We start from the raw sequence: 22,456 nt of genomic DNA on the forward strand, positions 1-22,456 counted from the left end.
ACTTCCTGGCAGATTAAAACTGTGTGCCCGACCGAGACTCGAACTCGGGACCTTTGCCTTTCGCGGGCAAGTGCTCAGTTGGTAGAGCACTTGCCCGCGAAAGGCAAAGGTCCCGAGTTCGAGTCTCGGTCGGGCACACAGTTTTAATCTGCCAGGAAGTTTCATATCAGCGCACACTCCGCTGCAGAGTGAAAATCTCATTCTGGAAACTTCTGACCATTTGTGCTGCTCTTCTTAGCATACATTCGAAGTCCCCTGTTAGTCCTATTTGGTACGAATCCCACGCACTTGAGCAGTATGCTAAGTTGCGTCACAGGGGTGTTTTGTAAGCAATTGTAGGTTCAACGTCTTTCCTCGCTATTGTACAGGTGCCGAACATAGGCACCTCTGCGTTGTCAGGATGGTACTGTGGAACCTGTAGAGCGTCTTTCGGGTGCTAATAAAACCTGGTTAGCAAGTTAATATTTATTCACAGTGACACGGAGGAATTCCGTTGACTCCTATCGTTGGTTCAGCTGGCAGGTCTGCGGGTCAAGCAATACGGCGAAGTATTGTGTGTTGCCGACTGGCAGGCGAAGCTCTGTGGTTGAATTATGCCCCACGCTGCGTTAGAGCATCCTCGATCCTACAAGAGGACGGTGACTCGCATTGGCCCATCAGGATGCACTGCACTGTCGGAAATTATGTAGTCACATGATGATCTTGGCTCTACTGGACCCGTTGGCCCCTGGAGCCTGGAAGTGCCTGGAGCGATGATCAGGAACAGAGGCAGCGAGTGGCGCTCTTAGTCAACAGTGATGGCGATGTTAGTGCGACAAGCCCACGAGATGTACTGGAACTGGAAGACCTTCGGTCTCCCCACCAGCGATGTCATAGGCAGCCAGTGCCAAGTCCCCTGTGTGGCAGGTTGCGGTTACTATTACTTGGATACTGCCGTCTCAGGAATGGCAGTCAGCGTGTTCACGAAAAGTGCTGGAGCAACTAATACATCGATGTCACCATAACGTAATAATCATTCAAATGATTGCTCCGGTAAAAGCGCCGTCAATCCTGAGGACCAACTGGACTCAGAGCTGGAGAACTGTGGTATTTATGGAGAGGGGCGGGAGGCAGCGACCATCGTTCCACTGTGATTGCCTAACGATTCGCTACAGGCTGTTAACTGCACTGTCGAGTCTTTGATAGGTTTTACTGCATCCGAGATACAGCTTGGTGCTCCACGTAACAAGAGCTCACAATTACATCTCTGTCTGTCTGTCTCTCTCTCTCTCTCTCTCTCTCTCTTCCTCAGTGGTCATTCTACACTCCTGGAAATGGAAAAAAGAACACATTGACACCGGTGTGTCATACCCACCATACTTGCTCCGAACACTGCGAGAGGGCTGTACAAGCAATGATCACACGCACGGCACAGCGGACACACCAGGAACCGCGGTGTTGGCCGTCGAATGGCGCTAGCTGCGCAGCATTTGTGCACCGCCGCCGTCAGTGTCAGCCCGTTTGCCGTGGCATACGGAGCTCCATCGCAGTCTTTAACACTGGTAGCATGCCGCGACAGCGTGGACGTGAACCGTATGTGCAGTTGACGGACTTTGAGCGAAGGCGTATAGTGGGCATGCGGGAGGCCGGGTGGACGTACCGCCGAATTGCTCAACACGTGGGGCGTGAGGTCTCCACAGTACATCGATGTTGTCGCCAGTGGTCGGCGGAAGGTGCACGTGCCCGTCGACCTGGGACCGGACCGCAGCGACGCACGGATGCACGCCAAGACCGTAGGATCCTACGCAGTGCCGTAGGGGACCGCACCGCCACTTCCCAGCAAATTAGGGACACTGTTGCTCCTGGGGTATCGGCGAGGACAATTCGCAACCGTCTCCATGAAGCTGGGCTACGGTCCCGCACACCGTTAGGCCGTCTTCCGCTCACGCCCCAACATCGTGCAGCCCGCCTCCAGTGGTGTCGCGACAGGCGTGAATGGAGGGGCGAATGGAGACGTGTCGTCTTCAGCGATGAGAGTCGCTTCTGCCTTGGTGCCAATGATGGTCGTATGCGTGTTTGGCGCAGTGCAGGTGAGCGCCACAATCAGGACTGCATACGACCGAGGCACACAGGGCCAACACCCGGCATCATGGTGTGGGGAGCGATCTCCTACACTGGCCGTACACCACTGGTGATCGTCGAGGGGACACTGAATAGTGCACGGTACGTCCAAACCGTCATCGAACCCATCGTTCTACCATTCCTAGATCGGCAAGGGAACTTGCTGTTCCAACAGGACAATGCACGTCCGCATGTATCCCGTGCCACCCAACGTGCTCTAGAAGGTGTAAGTCAACTACCCTGGCCAGCAAGATCTCCGGATCTGTCCCCCATTGAGCATGTTTGGGACTGGATGAAGCGTCGTCTCACGCGGTCTGCACGTCCAGCACGAACGCTGGTCCAACTGAGGCGCCAGGTGGAAATGGCATGGCAAGCCGTTCCACAGGACTACATCCAGCATCTCTACGATCGTCTCCATGGGAGAATAGCAGCCTGCATTGCTGCGAAAGGTGGATATACACTGTACTAGTGCCAACATTGTGCATGCTCTGTTGCCTGTGTCTATGTGCCTGTGGTTCTGTCAGTGTGATCATGTGATGTATCTGACCCCAGGAATGTGTCAATAAAGTTTCCCCTTCCTGGAACAATGAATTCACGGTGTTCTTATTTCAATTTCTAGGAGTGTATTAAATGTGTGTAACTTGTGCCTCGCTGTTGGGATTGATGTTGCAATGTGTGGTCACGACTGCGACCGACGTGCAGTGTTGATTTTTGCTGCTTAGCTCTGCCACCATTTGTGCGTGTTGTTGTTTGTGGTTGTGCTAGCGTGAACTTATGAAAAATTTTTAATTTCTTCTCCTTTTCTACTCTGTGGCGTAACACTATTCTACCAATAAACCAAAGCCTATGTGATCTTCCCATTTCGTATCCTTACAAACTGTTACACCCACGTGTTTGTATGAGTCGATATATTTTAATTGTGACTTTTACTATTGTAGTCATAGGATACAACATTTTTTGTTATAGTGAATTCCCCAATTCTTCTTTTATGAACATTAAAACCAAGTTGACAAACTTTAGATCACTTTGAAATCTTATCGAGATCTGACAGAATATTCCTGCGAATATTTTCAGGCAGTACTTCATAACAGATAATTTCGTCATCTCCGAAAACTCTCCTTCTATCCATGATTTCATGATGTCATGGAAGAAAAGTGCGATTTGAGTTTCACATGATCAATTTTTTGGTAATTCATGCTGGTTGGCTTGGAGAAGGTAATTCTGTTCGAGATACCTCATTACCTAATCACCTTGAGATTGAAACTCTTTTGTCCATGATTAACTACAAATAGATTTGTTGTTTGACAGACGCTGCCTCGAGAAAATCAGAATTTTATTTTTTCTTATACTTCCCAACATTTTTCTCTGAGGTTCCAACATCATCAGTAGATTCTTATTTTCTTTCTATTAAACAGGAAAAATGCTCTTTATCACTTGAATTTTTGAGACAGTATTTACAAATAAAAAACTAGACAGTTTTGTATATATTCCTTGTTAACACATGCTGCGGCTTTGTTGCAGTTGTTTTCTTCCCCAGTTCGTCACCTGAAATCATACAGAATGTAATGCAGAATAATTATTTACTTCGAAATTTTACGACTGGGAACAAAAAGTGAAGAATGAAACTTAGAGAAGAATGAACAAACTTAAAAACATTGGAGCTCTTGTCACGATATCAGACAAGGGCAACTCCATGGGAGTAATAAAACAGAAGGACTACAAAGACAAAACCTTACATTTTCTTGAAGACAATAACACAACAAACCTAACCAGTACCTCCACACAAAGATACCAGAAAAATACGCAGACACTTATGAAAAAAAGTGTTCACAAAACAGAAAGTGAAAAAGCTAAAACAAAAGAACTCCAAGGCACCAACAATGAACAGCCTACTAAAGCTCGACAAGAAAGATATTCCGATATGCACAGTTGTAAATTTCAGAAGTGCACCCATATATCGCCTAGCCACAGAAATACACACATCCTTACACAAACATTACACATACACAAACAAAAGAAGCATACACAGCACTGAAGAGTTGATACAAAATGTCAAAGACATTAACATGTCCATAACAGCCACACTCACATCACTCGACATCACATTTATGTACACAAACATCACCATCACTTAAACCACCAACATAATCAAACAACAATTAAAAAAACAGAAAGGCATTCCCAAACCCCCCCATGAAAGAAACAGTTACCATTCTAAAACTAACCACAGAACAATACTGCTTCTTTTTTGAATACCAGTTCTACTCGCAATAAGATTGGCTTCCCATGTCACCACAAATCAGTGGACTCTTAGACAGCATCTTCCTGAATCACAATGAAAACAAAATGTTTGGAGCATAGTAAATCCAAACAATACAGGATAGTGTACTCACATCACTGTGTTGATGACATCATATGTCTTCTAGATGAAACACCCAGTTGCATCCGTCAACTCCAAAATGACGAGAACACATTTCACCCAAAAATAAAATTCACCATAGAAACAGAAAATGATAAAATCTTAAATTTCCTTCACATACACACCAATCAACACCAATTCTCCATACTCGTGAAAGCCACCGCCACGAGAACAGCCAGACACAAATACGCTAATCATCCGACTGTGTACAAACTAGCCAGTTTCCAATACGTGCTGCATAGACTGAACAGAACTCCACTCGGTGAACACAACTACAAAAGTGAATTACAGATAATCAGACAAATACCTGTAGAGAATGGATATGATACAAAAATTATAGAGAAACTGAATCACAAAATAAAAATAAAGGGACACTTATCACAGAAAAACAAACGGCCTGTCACCAACATACAAACACAGACACAACGAGTGGTGAACTCTCACTAATACAAACTTGCATGCCACGGATAGGTAACATACTCAAAAAACAAGGGCTTAAAACAGCCTGCAGGACTAATAATTCAAAACGGAAAAAACTAAGGGCAACCGATACAAGGGTAAACAAACGAAGCACAATTGGTATTCACCAAGTGACATGCTAGGTCTGTAAATCAATATATATAGGAGAGACAAGCAGAAACTTTAATACCAGACACACAGAACACGGAAGAGCTTTAAAAGTAACAACTGCCATTCTACCTTTACTGAACATCCTATGGGGCGTAACAGACATAAACACTGACTTGAAAATTCTGAAACGCAGCAACAGTTCCCCACGAAAACTAATAACTATCAAATACAAAAAGCTGTACTTGGACGAAAACAAATAATAAATGAATACATAGCTCTTTGCAACAGAACTCTGTTCTCTACCCTCAAAGACCTATCAGACAACACCAACCGACAAACACCCAAACCCCTCCTCCTCCACCACACAAAGCCAAATTATTAAAAAAATATCCAGAAAAGAAAGGAAGATAGTAATTAAATAGAAACCCACACCCTTTCACCAAGTCACACACATACATACACTCACACATAAAATGGCAGATAAATCTCACAAAGATTCAATATCTCACCCAGAACACATTCAATTGTTCAACCGTCCGCCACCTTGTTTTCGTAGTTTGTAAACAGTTATTTTATTTTATTTTATTTTATTGTGAGCTGCATTGATCCTGATAGCAATGGAGTTGCAAGGATATGGAACGAGTCAGTATTTTTACAATGTTAACAATACAGCAGCACACAATATGGTTAATTCATGACAAGACTCATAGTGACAACATGGAACACTAGAAGAAATAAAAACATATTACATACATCAGAATTATCACTTATGTGTAAACATTCAGATCAACAATATCAAAGTATTTGAGCAACAATATGACACTACAGTAACAAGTAGTTTACATTTATGCTTACATTGAATGGCTAACCTAGTTGTATAATAAAAACTTGCTCCTATGCACTAAAAATTCACTAATTGAATAGAATGACTTTTGCATTAGCTATTTCTTCAGTTTTCTCTTAAACTTTGGTGTTTCACGAGCAAGACTTTTGATGACACTCGGTAGATCATTGTAAATTTTGATTCATGTATAGTTTACTCCTTTCTGTACAAGGCTATAGTTTGACTCGTTACTATGAAAGCTCTCTTTTGACCTTGTGTTGTGACCATGATATTTACTATTGGTCTTGAAGAGAGAGTGGTTTTTATTAATGAAACGTACAAGGGAGTATATGTGCTGATGTATGATTGTAAATACCTGTAGTTTTTTTAGACAGATTCCTGCATGAGTGCCTGGGTTGCACACCAATCTTGATGCATATAGCTATCTTCAGAACAATAAAAACTTTTTTTTGTCAAGGGCTGGTTGCCCCAAAAGATGATTCCATAAGACAAAAGTGCATTGAAATACCCAACGTAAGCAGCTCCTATGGCCTCCTTATGTGTGGTTGATGCAATTATGTGTAAGGCAAATGTTGCAGAATGTAGCCTTTTTTCTAGATCTAGGGTACAATTGGACCAATTAAGTTTGCAATCTGTGTACACACCCAGGAACTTAGCTGAGCCAACTTGCTTTATTTGTTGTCCATTAAATTCTATATTTATATCTCCCAATTCTTTATGTGCCATATGAAAGAGTGCATAGTGTGTTTTTTTATATTAAGAGAGAGTCCATGACAGTTTAACTATTTCAGAATGTCATCAAATGCATTGCTCGCAGATGTTTTCCAGTTGTTCCCTGTTGCTTTGTCAACTAGAAGAGAAGTATCGTCAGCGAATAGGGTGAACTTGTTCACTGGTGCGGTGCAGTGTGGGAGGTCATGTATAAATATAAGAAAACGTAAGGGCCCCAATACTGAGCCTTGAGGCACTCCAGTGTTGACTGTGGCCCTCTTGGATAAAGCTGGGATTCCATTACTGTCAGTAATTATTACCCCATAGTGCTCAGAGCTACTTTACGCAATTTTCACACTTTATTTTCGACTTATATTCAGTCACTGTATCACTTTGACTGCTCACACTTCACTGTTTGTTTTTATTCACTCACTACACTACATTTTCGGTTCGTCCCTTCGTCACTGATAAGAAACGACTATCTAACCCAGGATGGGTCTTGCTTTATATACTCCTACCAATGGATAGCCCCACCAGTGGCGAATTCCAGAAAAAAGTCAAAAAGGCCTCTAATGGACCACAACGTTCCAGATCATTCCAAAACATTCGAGAGTGTTCTAGAATGTTCCACAATGATCTTGGATGTTCCGGGACGTTCCCGAACATTCTGGAATCTACCCGAATGATTGTTCCCGAACATTCCAGAGTACACCGGATCATTGTGGAAAATTCCGGAACATTCTGGAAAGTTGTGGAATGTTCCCGAATACTCCCTGATGTTCTGGAATGTTCTTCTATATCTTCAAATGTTCTGGAATGTTCCAGAAATTTCTAAAGAGCGAAACTTCCTAGCCTTTATATCTTCAAAAACACACCCTTCAGGTAAAAGCGGGAAGTGTGGGTGTAACAATTGTAAGTAGGCTGTTTAGATTTTTATATTGGCAACGCCACGTAGCGCTCTGTATGAAAATCACTGGCTGTGCTGTGTGCAGTCTGCGGCTAGTTTGCATTGTTGTCTGCCATTGTAGTGTTGGGCAGCGGCAGCTGGATGTGAACAGCGCGTAGCATTGCGCAGTTGGAGGTGAGCCGCCAGCAGTGGTAGATGTGGGGAGAGAGATGGCGGAGTTTTGAAATTTGTTATACTGGATATTATGAACTGATATATTATGTCTATTAAGGTAAATACATTGTTTGTTCTCTATTAAAATCTTTCATTTGCTAACTATGCCTACTAGTAGTTAGTGCCTTCCGTAGTTTGAATCTGTTATTTAGCTGGCAGTAGTGGCGCTCGCCGTATTACAGTAGTTCGAGTAATGAAGATTTTTGTGAGGTAAGTGATTTGTGAAAGGTATAGGTTAATGTTAGTCAGGGCCATTTTTTTGTAGGGATTTTTGAAAGTCAGATTGCATTGCGCTAAAAATATTGTGTGTCAGTTAAAGCACAGTCGTGTATAATTGTTCTAAGGGGACGTTTCATATGGCGACCCTGCCAGGATACCTCACTGGAATCTTCTGATTTTTTGTTGTAGTTTGTGTAATTAGTGTAGATTTTGTTTATTGCTAGCGCGTAATTATAGAGAGAATCTCCTTTGTAGTTGCAGACTTTCATTGTTGTACAGTAAAACAGTTGTGGCATGCATGTAGATTTGCACCAAGTATTTCGCAGCTACGCTTGCAATTAACTAGATATTATTTTCAGTGCTATGTTAATGTGTTCCCCTAGTTTTGCTCTTCAAATTGTGTTTTTCTGTGTTATCGTGTGAAATATTGTGACAATTATGGCGTGTGAAAAACGTAATACTAGGCTCCAAAGTAAACTGAGAAATGACAGTGAAGACGAAAGCAGTGTGTTAACGCCACCATGCAATGAATTAACTAATATTCAAAGTAGTAATTTGGTAACTGTGCATAGGGAGATGGAGCGGGCGTCAAATAATGGTGTAGACAGTGAAACAGGTAGTAAACAGGGAAGCATTATCGATCGATCGGTCGGCAACAGCTCGCCTCAGGAATCAGGAATGACAGAACACAATATTGCAAATACTGTAGACTCAGGTTTTGGGTTCTCACCGTTTTCTCAAATGAGTCAAGACACATTTTCCGCTTGTCAAAATGTGAATGTTGCCAGTGCAAATTCACTGCGAAAAGCACTGAGGAACATGTTTCAGACACCAGTGCATTGTTATTACAATTAATGCAACAAATTGGACAACAGCTTCAAAAGTTAGACACAATGGAACAAAATCAGAGACAAACGCAGCAAAAGCTTCAAAAGTTAGACACAATGGAACAAAATCAGAGACAAACACAGCAAAAGCTTCAAAAGTTAGACACAATGGAACAACACCAGAGACAAACACAGCAACAGTTAGACGCAATGGAACAAAATCTTCACACCACGCTTGAACAAACACGTGAAGATTTGACTACTGAGTTACATAAAATCGTATCGAAATGTCAAAAAGTCTGTAACGACGTAAAAACACAAATTTGTGAGCATTTTCAACCTATTTTTTCGCGTCATGAAAATGCATTACAGAATCACGAAGCAGCCATAAAAGAACTGCAAATTATTGTTCATGAAAATCATGAGACCTTGCAAGCTAAAATGGACTCAGTTGCATCTACCGATTCGGTTACGCAACTTGCAAAAGCTCAGGAAAACTTAAAGGACACAGTAGAAAGACACATGAAGGGAATTAGTTCATTATCAGAGAAAGTAGTTGAACTTTCGGCTCAGCTAAATAATTTATGTACGAAGGTAGATGATAATCTGAATGACACAAAACCAGTAGTCTTTAATGACACAGAAGAGTGCGAACAAATTAGGAAATTCAAACAAAATCATAATCAAATTAATACACAACACCAAAGAGAAATCCGGGAAGTACAAGATCAGCTGCCACAGGTAATACAAGAATTACGTATTTCAGAGGCCACTTGCGCTCCAATACTGGAAGAGGGACATAGAAATACGGAACAGCCACAAAATTATAACTCAGGGCACTTCGGAAATTATGAAAGAAATTGGCAAGGTACACCGAATTTTGAGATGGAACCGCCGACACGACGTAACAATGACCGATATGCTACTCGCCGACACGATGATTTTGACTATAAGCTGTTCATTACTACACGTAAATTCAAAACGTTTAAGAATTCTGCCAACGACATTCATCCACAAGCGTGCCTCCATCAATTCTCTCATTGTTTTCCTCCCAACTGGTCATTGGAGCACAGGTTAGAATTTATGTGTGGCTACTTGGAGAATGAACCAGCTGGAAGAATGCGATCGGTCATTCACGATTGTCACAGTGAAGGAGATTTTTATCATGCCTTCCTCTCAGCATATTGGTCTCAAGTTACACAAGACCGAGTAAAACATAGCATCATAATGATGAAACATTTCGAACAATCTGAATTTTCCAGTCTTGTGAAATATTTTGAAGACATGTTGCACAAGAATCAGTACCAGTCAAACTCATACAGCCCCTCAGAACTCATACGCATTTGCTTAATCAAATTACCTGAACATTTACGGCATATTATTTTGGCAGGACGTTGCAAAGACGACATTGAAGCTTTTCAGGGACTGTTACAAGAACTGGAAATTGACACAGACAGTTGCGGGGTGCGAAAACGGGAAAACAATCACTACAGGTCACATCCGTCACAATTCCGCGACGAAAGAAATAATAACTGGACACGACAAGGCTGTTCTTATAACGTAAATCGTGACCAAAACAGACACCATCCGTATAACAACCGTTGGCAGAATAATAGTTATAGAGAAAGATCGCTTTTCCGCGGTAATGACTATCACAGAGACAATCAGAGAAACAGACAATATGGGAACCAAAATAATTATTATCACGGGAGACAGAATAACTTCAGATGCAACGGTCCACCATGCAGTGATAATTCAGGGAGAAATTCTCCACCACTTAACCGACAAGAAACAATCTACAGGAACTACCAACAAAACGACAAATCTGAATTCCATCAGAACTGGCGAGCTTTAAACAGGGCAGGGCCCTCCCGTCACGGTGAATTTGTGGAAGTTAGGTCTCCAAATCCCAATAACGACACGCGCCAACAAAGAAACAGACAATGACTCGCACCGCAGGCAGCCACGTGCGCCCGCTGGCTCAGGGAAAAATAACATTGACGCTAACCTTGAGCAAAATTCCAGTATTCTTTACGGACGTATACTGCATGATAATTGCGTTCAAGCTGAAACTCTGAGTACTTTGAAGAGTAAAAGATTGTACCACATTCACATGTAAAACCGTTTATTGACAGATAATCTGGCTTTTAACTTTGTCTTTGCCATATAACTTTTCAATTTACATTACTAATATGCTTTGTCAGACTTAGAATCTGTTGACATGCAACAATGTTTGAAGTTAAATATCCAGTCAAGAACCAAGAGAACTTATTTAAACAGAAATTATGAATGCATTGTTATTGTGAACAGATGACACAGTGTTATTGTGTGTGTACATTCTTACTTGTTAGTTCCATGATCGCGTAACGACTATGATGGTCACATACTTGGAACATATACCGGCACTGCTAATGAGATTTTCATGCAACATTTTGGTTTGCTTGAGAGTGGATTCTGGATTTGAGGTGCTTTCTGTGAAATGCCAGATGACACAGTGGTTGGTTTGTGTGACAGCTACACGATTTTATCACGACTCTGCTAATGAGTGACAATTTACAATGTTGCTTTTGCGGTGTATCTGTTTTATATCTGCACAGTTTTTTCTGAATTCTTCTGTAAAGTAAAACATGTTTTAGTAGTAACTTTTGTGCTATAGCTACAAGGAGACAGCCTTTTCAGTAGCACAACAATACGTTACAGCACAGTACTTTCTTCATCACGGCAATAAGCGTAATAACTAAGATATCTATACGCAATGCATTTCACTTTTGTTTATCATGAGGTAAGTACATTGGCTTCTGCAGAACTTAGCTTTCGGAGGACGGTAACTACGACACTTCCACAGAGATTATCTTACAACAAGACGCATATTTAGTGCTACAGGACACGCATTTGAGTGATTAATTTTGTACTTAAGTCATTTATTTTTAAAGATATTTGAAGTACAATGATACAAAGGTTTTCCGTAATACATTTCATTCCATTCTTGTAATCTGTAACACCTGAGGGGATAATTACATTTATCCTCAGGGGGGTACACGTTTACTTTGTGTATCATGTGTTTGGCAAGCACAAGGAGCCCTAGCTAATATGGTATTTGCTTATATAACTTTACACATCGGTACCATATTCCTCTAACACATAAATTACATAGCTATCTGATCATTTAACTGAGAGAGACAAACTTTTTTACTACGGCAGTGACAGATGTTTATGTAATTACACCGTTGGATAACTTCACACTTACGAAATTGTATTTTGTCTGTACTTTGTGAACTGTTCATATTTTTTCGGAACCATTGTGATACTATGAGAGCTTTGAATGATGTATCTGGTATGAGCAGAGAATTTTCTTTAGGTTTTGATATTATTGGAGGAAGCTACGACGATTTTGAGATTTGACTGAGGTGTTATGATGTTATTATTACGACGATGATGTGTATTTTGCTGTTGAGGTATGTTTATGATCAATAAGCTGATGCTATATGAGGAATTTATTATGATGAAATATTGAAGAAGTGTCAACGAATATGTATATGTGTAATAAGGTAAGGAATAATGAGTAGTGGTTAGGGACTCAGGTTTGTGAAAAAGGATGTTGGAAACCAAGAATCGTACTTTAAGAGTTATGAAATGTGTGTAAATGCGTGAATGTATCACAATGCCGGCGAAAATTTTCTGGACACTGCTATATACATAAGATTTTGTTTCTACACATTTGCAACGCAAATTCTCGACCCGTGAAATTTTGTATATGAGACTGTCACTGTAGCGGAAACTGCTGTCGTAAATATTTCCGTAAGAAAGTTAAGTGACCATCTGCACGTAATGCGTCGTGGGCACCCAGCTGTGTCAGACGCCTGAAAAAAAAGCCATTAGTGAGGGCCTTTTCAGAGGCACAGGTAAAAAAAAAGAAAGGGGAGGCCATTATCCTCTTTATTGACATTTCCTTGTTGAACACATACTGTGGAGCTCGTAATTTATGATATTTACTAAAATGCCTAATGAAATGATGAGAAACATTTTACATCTATTGTCTTTGTAGTTGAGAGATTGCTCATTTTGTTTAATATCTGGTTTCCAGCTGTGTTGCAGCATTAGTTTTATAAAATAAACTTAGATGCATTTGCTAATGTGAACACTTTCTGTCAACAGATCTATTAAATAATTATTTTATGATCCACATTCTTCGAAAAAGGAGCTCTTGGAATGGAAAAAACAATAAGAAGGGACTGATAACAATAACTGCATATATAATTTTCTTTTCAAGTACTTGGTAATTTTTTGTAGAATTAGTTTTTGTGCTGCACCACTTTAATTACATAGACATTAAGATGTGAATATACATTTCCCTTGTTTGCATTATTGTCTTCAGTGTAATGTTTTTTTCTGCTTGAGCTATGTCATTTGCTGCTGCTGTTTGCCAGGCATAGTGCTACTGAATTTCACTTTGTATTACTCTGTTAAGCTAGTTCTACTACTGATTTATTTTTCTTGTTTGCTGCACAGTGCCTTATATTAGTTGTAATATTGCAATTGCTTTGCCTATTTAAATTTTTTGTCATTGATGTTTGTGTTAATTGTTTTGTGCTGCTGCATTGCCTCGTCCCTTAGTTTATCATCTGAGCTCAGTAGATTCAAAGTAGCTTAAGAGGGGTAGCCTATAAGAGAATGAGTTGCGATGAATTTGAAGAAATGCGCTGAGAGGCTATACGAGAAAAGTACAGAAAGCAGGTATCGATAGGACTTTTGGAAATAATGAAGAACGAAGAGAGATCTCCGAGAAGTAAAGAAAGTTTTGTTTGCAAAATACTGCAGTAAAACAAACCCTGTCCTTTCCTTGTATTATTCCGCTATATGTTTGTGTACCCTTGTGTATTTATGTTCTTCCTGTATTTATATGTTTATCTGATAAGACTTATGTTGTAGAATTTTTCTAATACTAAGCTACATTCACTATGATGAGCAATACTGTTATCCTCAAATATAATTGGCATTAATAATATGTTATTTACCTTGTAAATATGCTTAGACATTATTTATTCTGTTTTGTTATAATGCTCATGTGTAAAGTTGATGTTTCAAAACTTATTCTGATCTTTTATGTATTTACTTATGTCATAATTCCTGTAACATTGATGTATATGTTTATTTCTATTCTTCTGTAAAGCCTGTATTACTACAAATGTTATCTGTATTGTTATGTTCTTTAATGATGTATTTTGTACCTTTGTCATTGTATTCTCATGTTATAATAGTGTAATTGACACCAGTTCATCAAATTAAGTAACTTGTAAGTTCCATTTCACTGCACACGTTTCTGTTGGTCATAGTATATGGACAATATGTGAGAAGTTGGGACTGTTAGTGTTTTCACGTGTGTTAATAATTCAGCAAGGGACTGGATAACAGCATTGCTGGTTCTAAGGACAATTCCAAAAACTTTGTGAGTGCACAAGTGGTGATTATGGACTTGCTATATTAACTGCAAGACTCTTCAATGGTGATTGTGCACCCGCACAGTCACAACAGATGGCTGCTGGCCATCTCTACAAGGACTACAGTGGGTCTGCATCTCTGGTGGCCCACCAATACCACAATCTCTACCAGGACTACAGTGGGCCTCTCCACAATTTCTACAAGGACTGCAGTGGGTCTGCACCTCTGGTGGCCCACCAATACCACAATCTCTACCAGGACTACAGTGGGTCTGCTCTGTGATGACCTACCTACCTATATTCTTCAAAACTTCGACTGACTCTGCTGTGGGTTTGCTCTGTTGTGGCCCATTACCTGTCTGCATGTCAAGAGTCAGCACTGTCTTTCCGTTGGAAGGACAACACTACTTCTTCAAGACTGCATGGAAATCCACTACTTCTGTGTGCAATTTCTTTTACTAATGAGACTTTGTGAAAAAAACTGTAATTACTATTATGATGAATGATCAGGACTGTCTTTATGGACTGTGAGAAAATTTTAGCTTTTGACCAACATTGTATCAATAAGTGTGTGCATTTAATTTTTTTGTTATTGTAATTATGAAAAATTTTATCAAATCTGTATTGGCCACTACCCAAAACAATTTGTAAAATTTTTTGTGGGGAGCATGGGGGCTATGTAAGTAGGCTGTTTAGATTTTTATATTGGCAACGCCACGTAGCGCTCTGTATGAAAATCACTGGCTGTGCTGTGTGCAGTCTGTGGCTAGTTTGCATTGTTGTCTGCCATTGTAGAGGGGCAGCTGGATGTTAACAGCGCGTAGCGTTGGGCAGTTGGAGGTGAGCCGCCAGCAGTGGTGGATGTGGGGAGAGAGATGGCGGAAGTTTTGAAATTGAACTGCTATATATATTATGATTATTAAGGTAAATACAGTGTTTGTTCTCTATTAAAATCTTTCATTTGCTAACTATCCCTATCAGTAGTTAGTGACTTCCGTAGTTTGAATCTGTTATTTAGCTGGCAGTAGTGGCGCTCGCCGTATTACAGTAGTTCGAGTAACGAAGATTTTTGTGAGGTAAGTGATTTGTGAAAGGTATAGGTTTATGATGGTCAGGGCCATTCTTTTGTAGGGATATCTGAAAGTCAGATTGCGTTGCGCTAAAAATATTGTGTGTCAGTTTAAGCACAGTCGTGTATAATTGTTCTAAGGGGACGTTTCACAATCTGTAGGGATATGGAATGGAATGATCACACAAGATGAGTCGTGGGTAATGGAGCTGGTAGGTTTCGGGTTTATTGCTGGAATGCTGGGGAGGCGCAGTCAGTCTACAAATGAGACTGCTTAAAAACCACTTGTGTCATCCATCGTAGAATATTGCTCAAGTGTGTGGGACCCGTGCCAAGTAGGACTAACAGGGAGTATTGAACGCTTGCAGAGGAGGGCAGCAGGAATAGTCACAGGTTTGTTCAATCCGTGGGAGAGTGTCGCAGAGATACTGAAGGAGCTGTACTGGAAGACTCTTGAGGACAGACGTAAGCTGTTCCGAGAAAGTCTGTTAACAAAGTTTCACGAACCGTCTAGGAATATACTACAATTCCCTACGTGTCGCTCACATAGAGATATTAGAATAATTACTTCACACACAGAGGCATTCAGTCATTCTTCCCGCGCCCCATACTTGAATGGAATAGGAAGAAACCCTAATAACTGGTGCATTGGGATCTACCCTCTGGCATGCACCTCATGCTGGTTTGCAGAGTATAGATGTAGATGTAGATGTTATACGTAATAATATTAGGGAATAAACTTGCGAACTGTATAACATGTACATCTACATTTATACTCCGCAAGCCACCCAACGGTGTGTGGCGGAGGGCACTTTACGTGCCACTGTCACTACCTCCCTTTCCTGTTCCAGTCGCGTATGGTTCGCGGGAAGAACGACTGTCTGAAAGCCTCCGTGCGCGCTCTAATCTCTCTAATTTTACATTCGTGATCTCCTCGGGAGGTATAAGTAGGGGGAAGCAATATATTCGATACCTCATCCAGAAACGCACCCTCTCGAAACCTGGCGAGCAAGCTACACCGCGATGCAGAGCGCCTCTCTTGCAGAGTCTGCCACTTGAGTTTGTTAAACATCTCCGTGACGCTATCACGGTTACCAAATAACCCTGTGACGAAACGCGCCGCTCTTCTTTGGATCTTCTCTATCTCCTCCGTCAACCCGATCTGGTACGGATCCCACACTGATGAGCAATACTCAAGTATAGGTCGAACGAGTGTTTTGTAAGCCACCTCTTTTGTTGATGGACTACATTTTCTAAGAACTCTCCCAATGAATCTCAACCTGGTACCCGCCTTACCAACAATTAATTTTATATGATCATTCCACTTCAAATCGTTCCGCACGCATACTCCCAGATATTTTACAGAAGTAACTGCTACCAGTGTTTGTTCCGCTATCATATAATCATACAATAAAGGATCCTTCTTTCTATGTATTCGCAATACATTACATTTGTCTATGTTAAGGGTCAGTTGCCACTCCCTGCACCAAGTGCCTATCCGCTGCAGATCTTCCTGCATTTCGCTACAATTTTCTAATGCTGCAAGTTCTCTGTATACTACAGCATCATCCGCGAAAAGCCGCATGGAACTTCCGACGCTATCTACTAGGTCATTTATATATGTTGTGAAAAGCAATGGTCCCATAACACTCCCCTGTGGCACGCCAGAGGTTACTTTAACGTCTGTAGACGTCTCTCCATTGATAACAACATGCTGTGTTCTGTTTGCTAAAAACTCTTCAATCCAGCCACACAGCTGGTCTGATATTCCGTAGGCTCTTACTGTGTTTATCAGGCGACAGTGCGGAACTGTATCGAACGCCTTCCGGAAGTCAAGAAAAATAGCATCTACCTGGGAGCCTGTATCTAATATTTTCTGGGTCTCATGAACAAATAAAGCGAGTTGGGTCTCACACGATCGCTGTTTCCGGAATCCATGTTGATTCCTACAGAGTAGATTCTGGGTTTCGATAAACGAGACGATATGCGAGCAAAAAACATGTTCTAAAATTCTACAACAGATCGACGTCAGAGATATAGGTCTATAGTTTTGCGCATCTGCTCGACGACCCTTCTTGAAGACTGGGACTACCTGTGCTCTTTTCCAATCATTTGGAACCTTCCGTTCCTCTAGAGACTTGCGGTACACGGCTGTTAGAAGGGGGGCAAGTTCTTTCGCGTACTCTGTGTAGAATCGAATTGGTATCCCGTCAGGTCCAGTGGACTTTCCTCTGTTGAGTGATTCCAGTTGCTTTTCTGCCGTGCCGGCTGGTTTGGCCGTGCGGTTCTAGGCGCTTCAGTCTGGAACCGCGTGACCGCTACGGTCGCAGGTTCGAATCCTGCCTCGGGCATGGGTGTATGTGATATCCTTAGGTTAGTTAGGTTTAAGTAGTTCTAAGTTTCTAGGGGACTGATGACCACAGGTGTTTAGTCCCACAGTGCTCAGAGCCATTTTTTGAATAACGTGTTTCCAGATGTGACAGCTTCTGAGGTGGCGCGCGCTAATGCTGGCTGTTGCCTTGATGTCGTGTTACAGAGACCTGGGCGTGAATGCGCTGCCAGCGCTCCACAAGGACGCCTTCAAGGACCTCAGCCGTCTCGTCGAACTGTGAGTAGCAAATTTCATTTCAGGGACAGTGGAGAGTGTTGACTGTGTGCGAGGGGTGCTCAATAAATAATGCAATACATTTTTTTCGCCCAGTTTCGGTTGAAAAAATGCGTAATCTGTTGTGGGACATCGTGGAATATTCTCGCCTCGGCCCCAACAGTTCCACGAAGTTTCGATAGGTGCTGGTGCTATGAGGAGCCTTCAAAATAGTGTCTGTAACGTAGGTACGCTCCAAGCAGAGAGTTGTTATTGAGTTTCTTTTGAGCGAAAATCAGAGTATCGCAAATATTAACAGGAGCTTGCAGGAGGCCTACGGAGACCTGGCGGTGAACAAAAGCACGGCGAGTCGTTTGGCGACGTGTCTGTCACCAACGCAACAAGGTCGCCTAAACCTGTCCGATATGCCGCCTACTGACCGGCCGTTGTGACATCTACATCTATGTGATTACCCTGCTATTCAAAATAAAGTGCCTGGCAGAGGGTTCAATGAACCACCTTCAAGCTGTCTCTCTACCATTCCACTCTCGGACGGCGAGCGGGAAAAACGAGTACTTAAATTTTTCTCTGTAAGCCCTGATTTCTCTTATTTTATCGTGATGAACATTTCTCCCTGTGTAGGTGGGTGCCAACAGAACGTTTTCGCAATCGAAGGACGAAACTGGTGATTGAAATTTCATGAGAAGATCCCGTCACAACGTAAAACGCCTTTCTTTTATCGATTGCCACTCCAATTCACGTATCATGTCTGTGACACTGTCTCCCGTATTTCGCGATAATACAAAACGAGCCTGTCTACTTTGAACTATTTCGATATCATCAGTCAACCGTAAGTGATGCGGATCCCATACCGCACAGCAATACTCCAGAATAGGGCAGACAAGAGTGGTGTAAGCAGTCTCTTTAGTAGACCTGTTGCACCTTCGTTCTGTGTTCTGCCAGTGAATCGCAGTCTTTGGTTTGCTCTATCGACAATATTATTTATGTGATCGTTCCAATTTACTTTATTTGTAACTGTAATCCCTAAGTATTTACACTCCTGGAAATGGAAAAAAGAACACATTGACACCGGTGTGTCAGACCCACCATACTTGCTCCGGACACTGCGAGAGGGCTGTACAAGCAATGGTCACACGCACGGCACAGCGGACACACCAGGAACCGCGGTGTTGGCCGTCGAATGGCGCTAGCTGCGCAGCATTTGTGCACCGCCGCCGTCAGTGTCAGCCAGTTTGCCGTGGCATACGGAGCTCCATCGCAGTCTTTAACACTGGTAGCATGCCGCGACAGCGTGGACGTGAACCGTATGTGCAGTTGACGGACTTTGAGCGAGGGCGTATAGTGGGCATGCGGGAGGCCGGGTGGACGTACCGCCGAATTGCTCAACACGTGGGGCGTGAGGTCTCCACAGTACATCGATGTTGTCGCCAGTGGTCGGCGGAAGGTGCACGTGTCCGTCGACCTGGGACCGGACCGCAGCGACGCACGGATGCACGCCAAGTCCGTAGGATCCTACGCAGTGCCGTAGGGGACCGCACCGCCACTTCCCAGCAAATTAGGGACACTGTTGCTCCTGGGGTATCGGCGAGGACCATTCGCAACCGTCTCCATGAAGCTGGGCTACGGTCCCGCACACCGTTAGGCCGTCTTCCGCTCACGCCCCAACATCGTGCAGCCCGCCTCCAGTGGTGTCGCGACAGGCGTGAATGGAGGGACGAATGGAGACGTGTCGTCTTCAGCGATGAGAGTCGCTTCTGCCTTGGTGCCAATGATGGTCGTATGCGTGTTTGGCGCCGTGCAGGTGAGCGCCACAATCAGGACTGCATACGACCGAGGCACACAGGGCCAACACCCGGCATCATGGTGTGGGGAGCGATCTCCTACACTGGCCGTACACCACTGGTGATCGTCGAGGGGACACTGAATAGTGCACGGTACATCCAAACCGTCATCGAACCCATCGTTCTACCATTCCTAGACCGGCAAGGGAACTTGCTGTTCCAACAGGACAATGCACGTCCGCATGTATCCCGTGCCACCCAACGTGCTCTAGAAGGTGTAAGTCAACTACCCTGGCCAGCAAGATCTCCGGATGTGTCCCCCATTGAGCATGTTTGGGACTGGATGAAGCGTCGTCTCACGCGGTCTGCACGTCCAGCACGAACGCTGGTCCAACTGAGGCGCCAGGTGGAAATGGCATGGCAAGCCGTTCCACAGGACTACATCCAGCATCTCTACGATCGTCTCCATGGGAGAATAGCAGCCTGCATTGCTGCGAAAGGTGGATATACACTGTACTAGTGCCGACATTGTGCATGCTCTGTTGCCTGTGTCTATGTGCCTGTGGTTCTGTTAGTGTGATCATGTGATGTATCTGACCCCAGGAATGTGTCAATAAAGTTTCCCCTTCCTGGGACAATGAATTCACGGTGTTCTTATTTCAATTTCCAGGAGTGTAGCTGAATTTACAGCCTTCAGGTTTGTGTGACTTGCTGCGTAATCAAAATTTAGCTGATTTCTTTTACTACTCATGCCAATAACTTCACACTTTTCCTTATTCAGGGTCAATTGCCACTTTTCGCACCATACATATATCTTATCTAAATCATTTTGCAATTCGTTTTGGTCATCTGATGACTTTACGAGACAGTAAATGACAGCAATATCTGCAATTAATCTAATAGTGCTACTCAGATTGTCTACTATGTCGTTCCTTGGGGAACGACGGATATTACTTCTGTTTTACTCGGTCACTTTACGTCTATTACTACGAACTGTGACCTTTCTGACAGGAAATCACGAATCCAGTCGCACAACTGAGGTGATATTCCATAGCCCCGCAGTTTGGTTAGAAGACGCTTGTGAGGAACGGATTCGAAAGCCTTGTGGAAATCTAAAAATATGGAATCAATTTGACATCCCCTGTCGATAGCACTCTTTACTTCATGAATATAAGGAGATAGTTGTGTTTCGCAAGTACGATATTTTCTTAATCCGTGCTGACTACGTATCAATAAATCGTTTTCTTCGAGGTACTTCATAATGTTCGAATACAGAATATGTTTCAAAACCCTACTGCAAATCGACGTTAGTAATATGGGCCTGTAATGCAGCAGATTATTCCTACTTCCTCTTTTTGGTATTGGTGTCACTTGAGCAGTATTCCAGTCTTTAGGTACGGGTCTTTCTGTGAGCAAGCGGTTGTATATAATTGCTAAATATGGAGCTATTGTATCAGCATACTCTGAGAGGAACCTGACTGGTATACAATCTGGACCGGAGGCCTTGCCTTTCTTAAGTGATTTAAGCTGCTTTGCTACACCGAGGATATCTGATTTTATGTTTCTCATGTTGGCAGTAGTTCTTAACTGGAATTCAGGAATATTTACTTCGTCTTCTCTGGTGAAGGAGTTTCTGCTTCAGTGGCACCATCAGTGACTTCACCGTTGTTATCGCGCAGTGAAGGTATTGATTACGTGTTGCTTTATGTATGACAAGAATCTCTTCGGGTTTTCTGCCAGACTCCGAGACAGAGTTTCGTTGCGGAAATTATTAAAAGCATCTAGCACTGAAGCACGCGTTATATTCGAAGTACTGCAAAACTTTGCCAATCTTGGGGATTTTGCGTTCTTTTAAATTTGGCATGCTTTTTTAGTTGCTTCGGCAACAGCGATCTGACCCGTTTTGTGTAGCATGGGGCGTCAGTACCATCACTTATTAATTTGTGTGGTATATATCTCTCAATTGCCGTCCATACTATCTCTTTGAAATAATTCCACATCTTTTCTACGCTTACGTGATCAGATCGGAAGGAGTGGACACTGTCTCTTAAAAAGGCGTTGAGAGCATTTTTAACAGCTTTTTTTTTAAATAGATGTACTTTGCGTTTCTTTTTTATGGTTGTGGGTGTTACGGTATGAAGCCTAGCAGCAAGTACCTTGTGGTCGCTAATCCCTGTATTCGTCATGATACTCCGTATTTGCCGAGGATTATTTGTTGCTAAGAGGTCAAGTATGCTTTCGCAACTTTGAGTGGTCTCATGAACTAATAGTTCAAAATAATTTTCTGGGAAAGCGTTCAGTACAATTTCGGATGACTCCCGCAGCGTTGGAACGCGCGAACACTTTCATTCGAGGTGCTCATGGTGACGGTCTTCTGGGACGCTGAAGGGGTTATCCTCCTGGTTGATGTCCCCCCCCACCATGGTTCAACGATCCGGAAGGTGTTCTAAATGATCTTGCATGGTATACTCATTTTACATGGGGCCATTTCAGTGCGGATGAATGCACAGATGTTCTGAAACAACATTGCTTCGTGTTTAATGTGAAACGAAAAATTCGTGAAATCCTACGACGATGTAAGCTGTGTCAAAAGTTTAAGCCTCTCAATTATTCCACGAAGATTTTGCTACACCCAGTCATACCTTCTCGACCGTTGGAATTGGTATCATGTGACGCAGTGGGTGCATTGCCCACGTCGAAGGATAGATTTAAGTACACTGTAGCTTTTTATGATTGTTTCACTAAGTATGTCA

General features: G+C 42.5%; 1 protein-coding gene across 1 annotated transcript in view; it reads left to right on the forward strand.

Annotated features, from left to right (window-relative positions):
• LOC126101591 (carboxypeptidase N subunit 2) overlaps positions 1-22,456 on the forward strand; it is a 213,005-nt gene that overhangs the window by 21,726 nt on the left and 168,823 nt on the right. Inside the window, exon 3 of the mRNA XM_049912270.1 lies at positions 17,854-17,925. Coding sequence (XP_049768227.1) covers positions 17,854-17,925 — 72 coding nt within the window. The remainder of the gene's footprint in view (positions 1-17,853; positions 17,926-22,456) is intronic.

The sequence above is a fragment of the Schistocerca cancellata genome, chromosome 9, assembly GCF_023864275.1.
Source record: "Schistocerca cancellata isolate TAMUIC-IGC-003103 chromosome 9, iqSchCanc2.1, whole genome shotgun sequence".
Classification (NCBI taxonomy): Eukaryota; Metazoa; Arthropoda; class Insecta; order Orthoptera; family Acrididae; genus Schistocerca; species Schistocerca cancellata.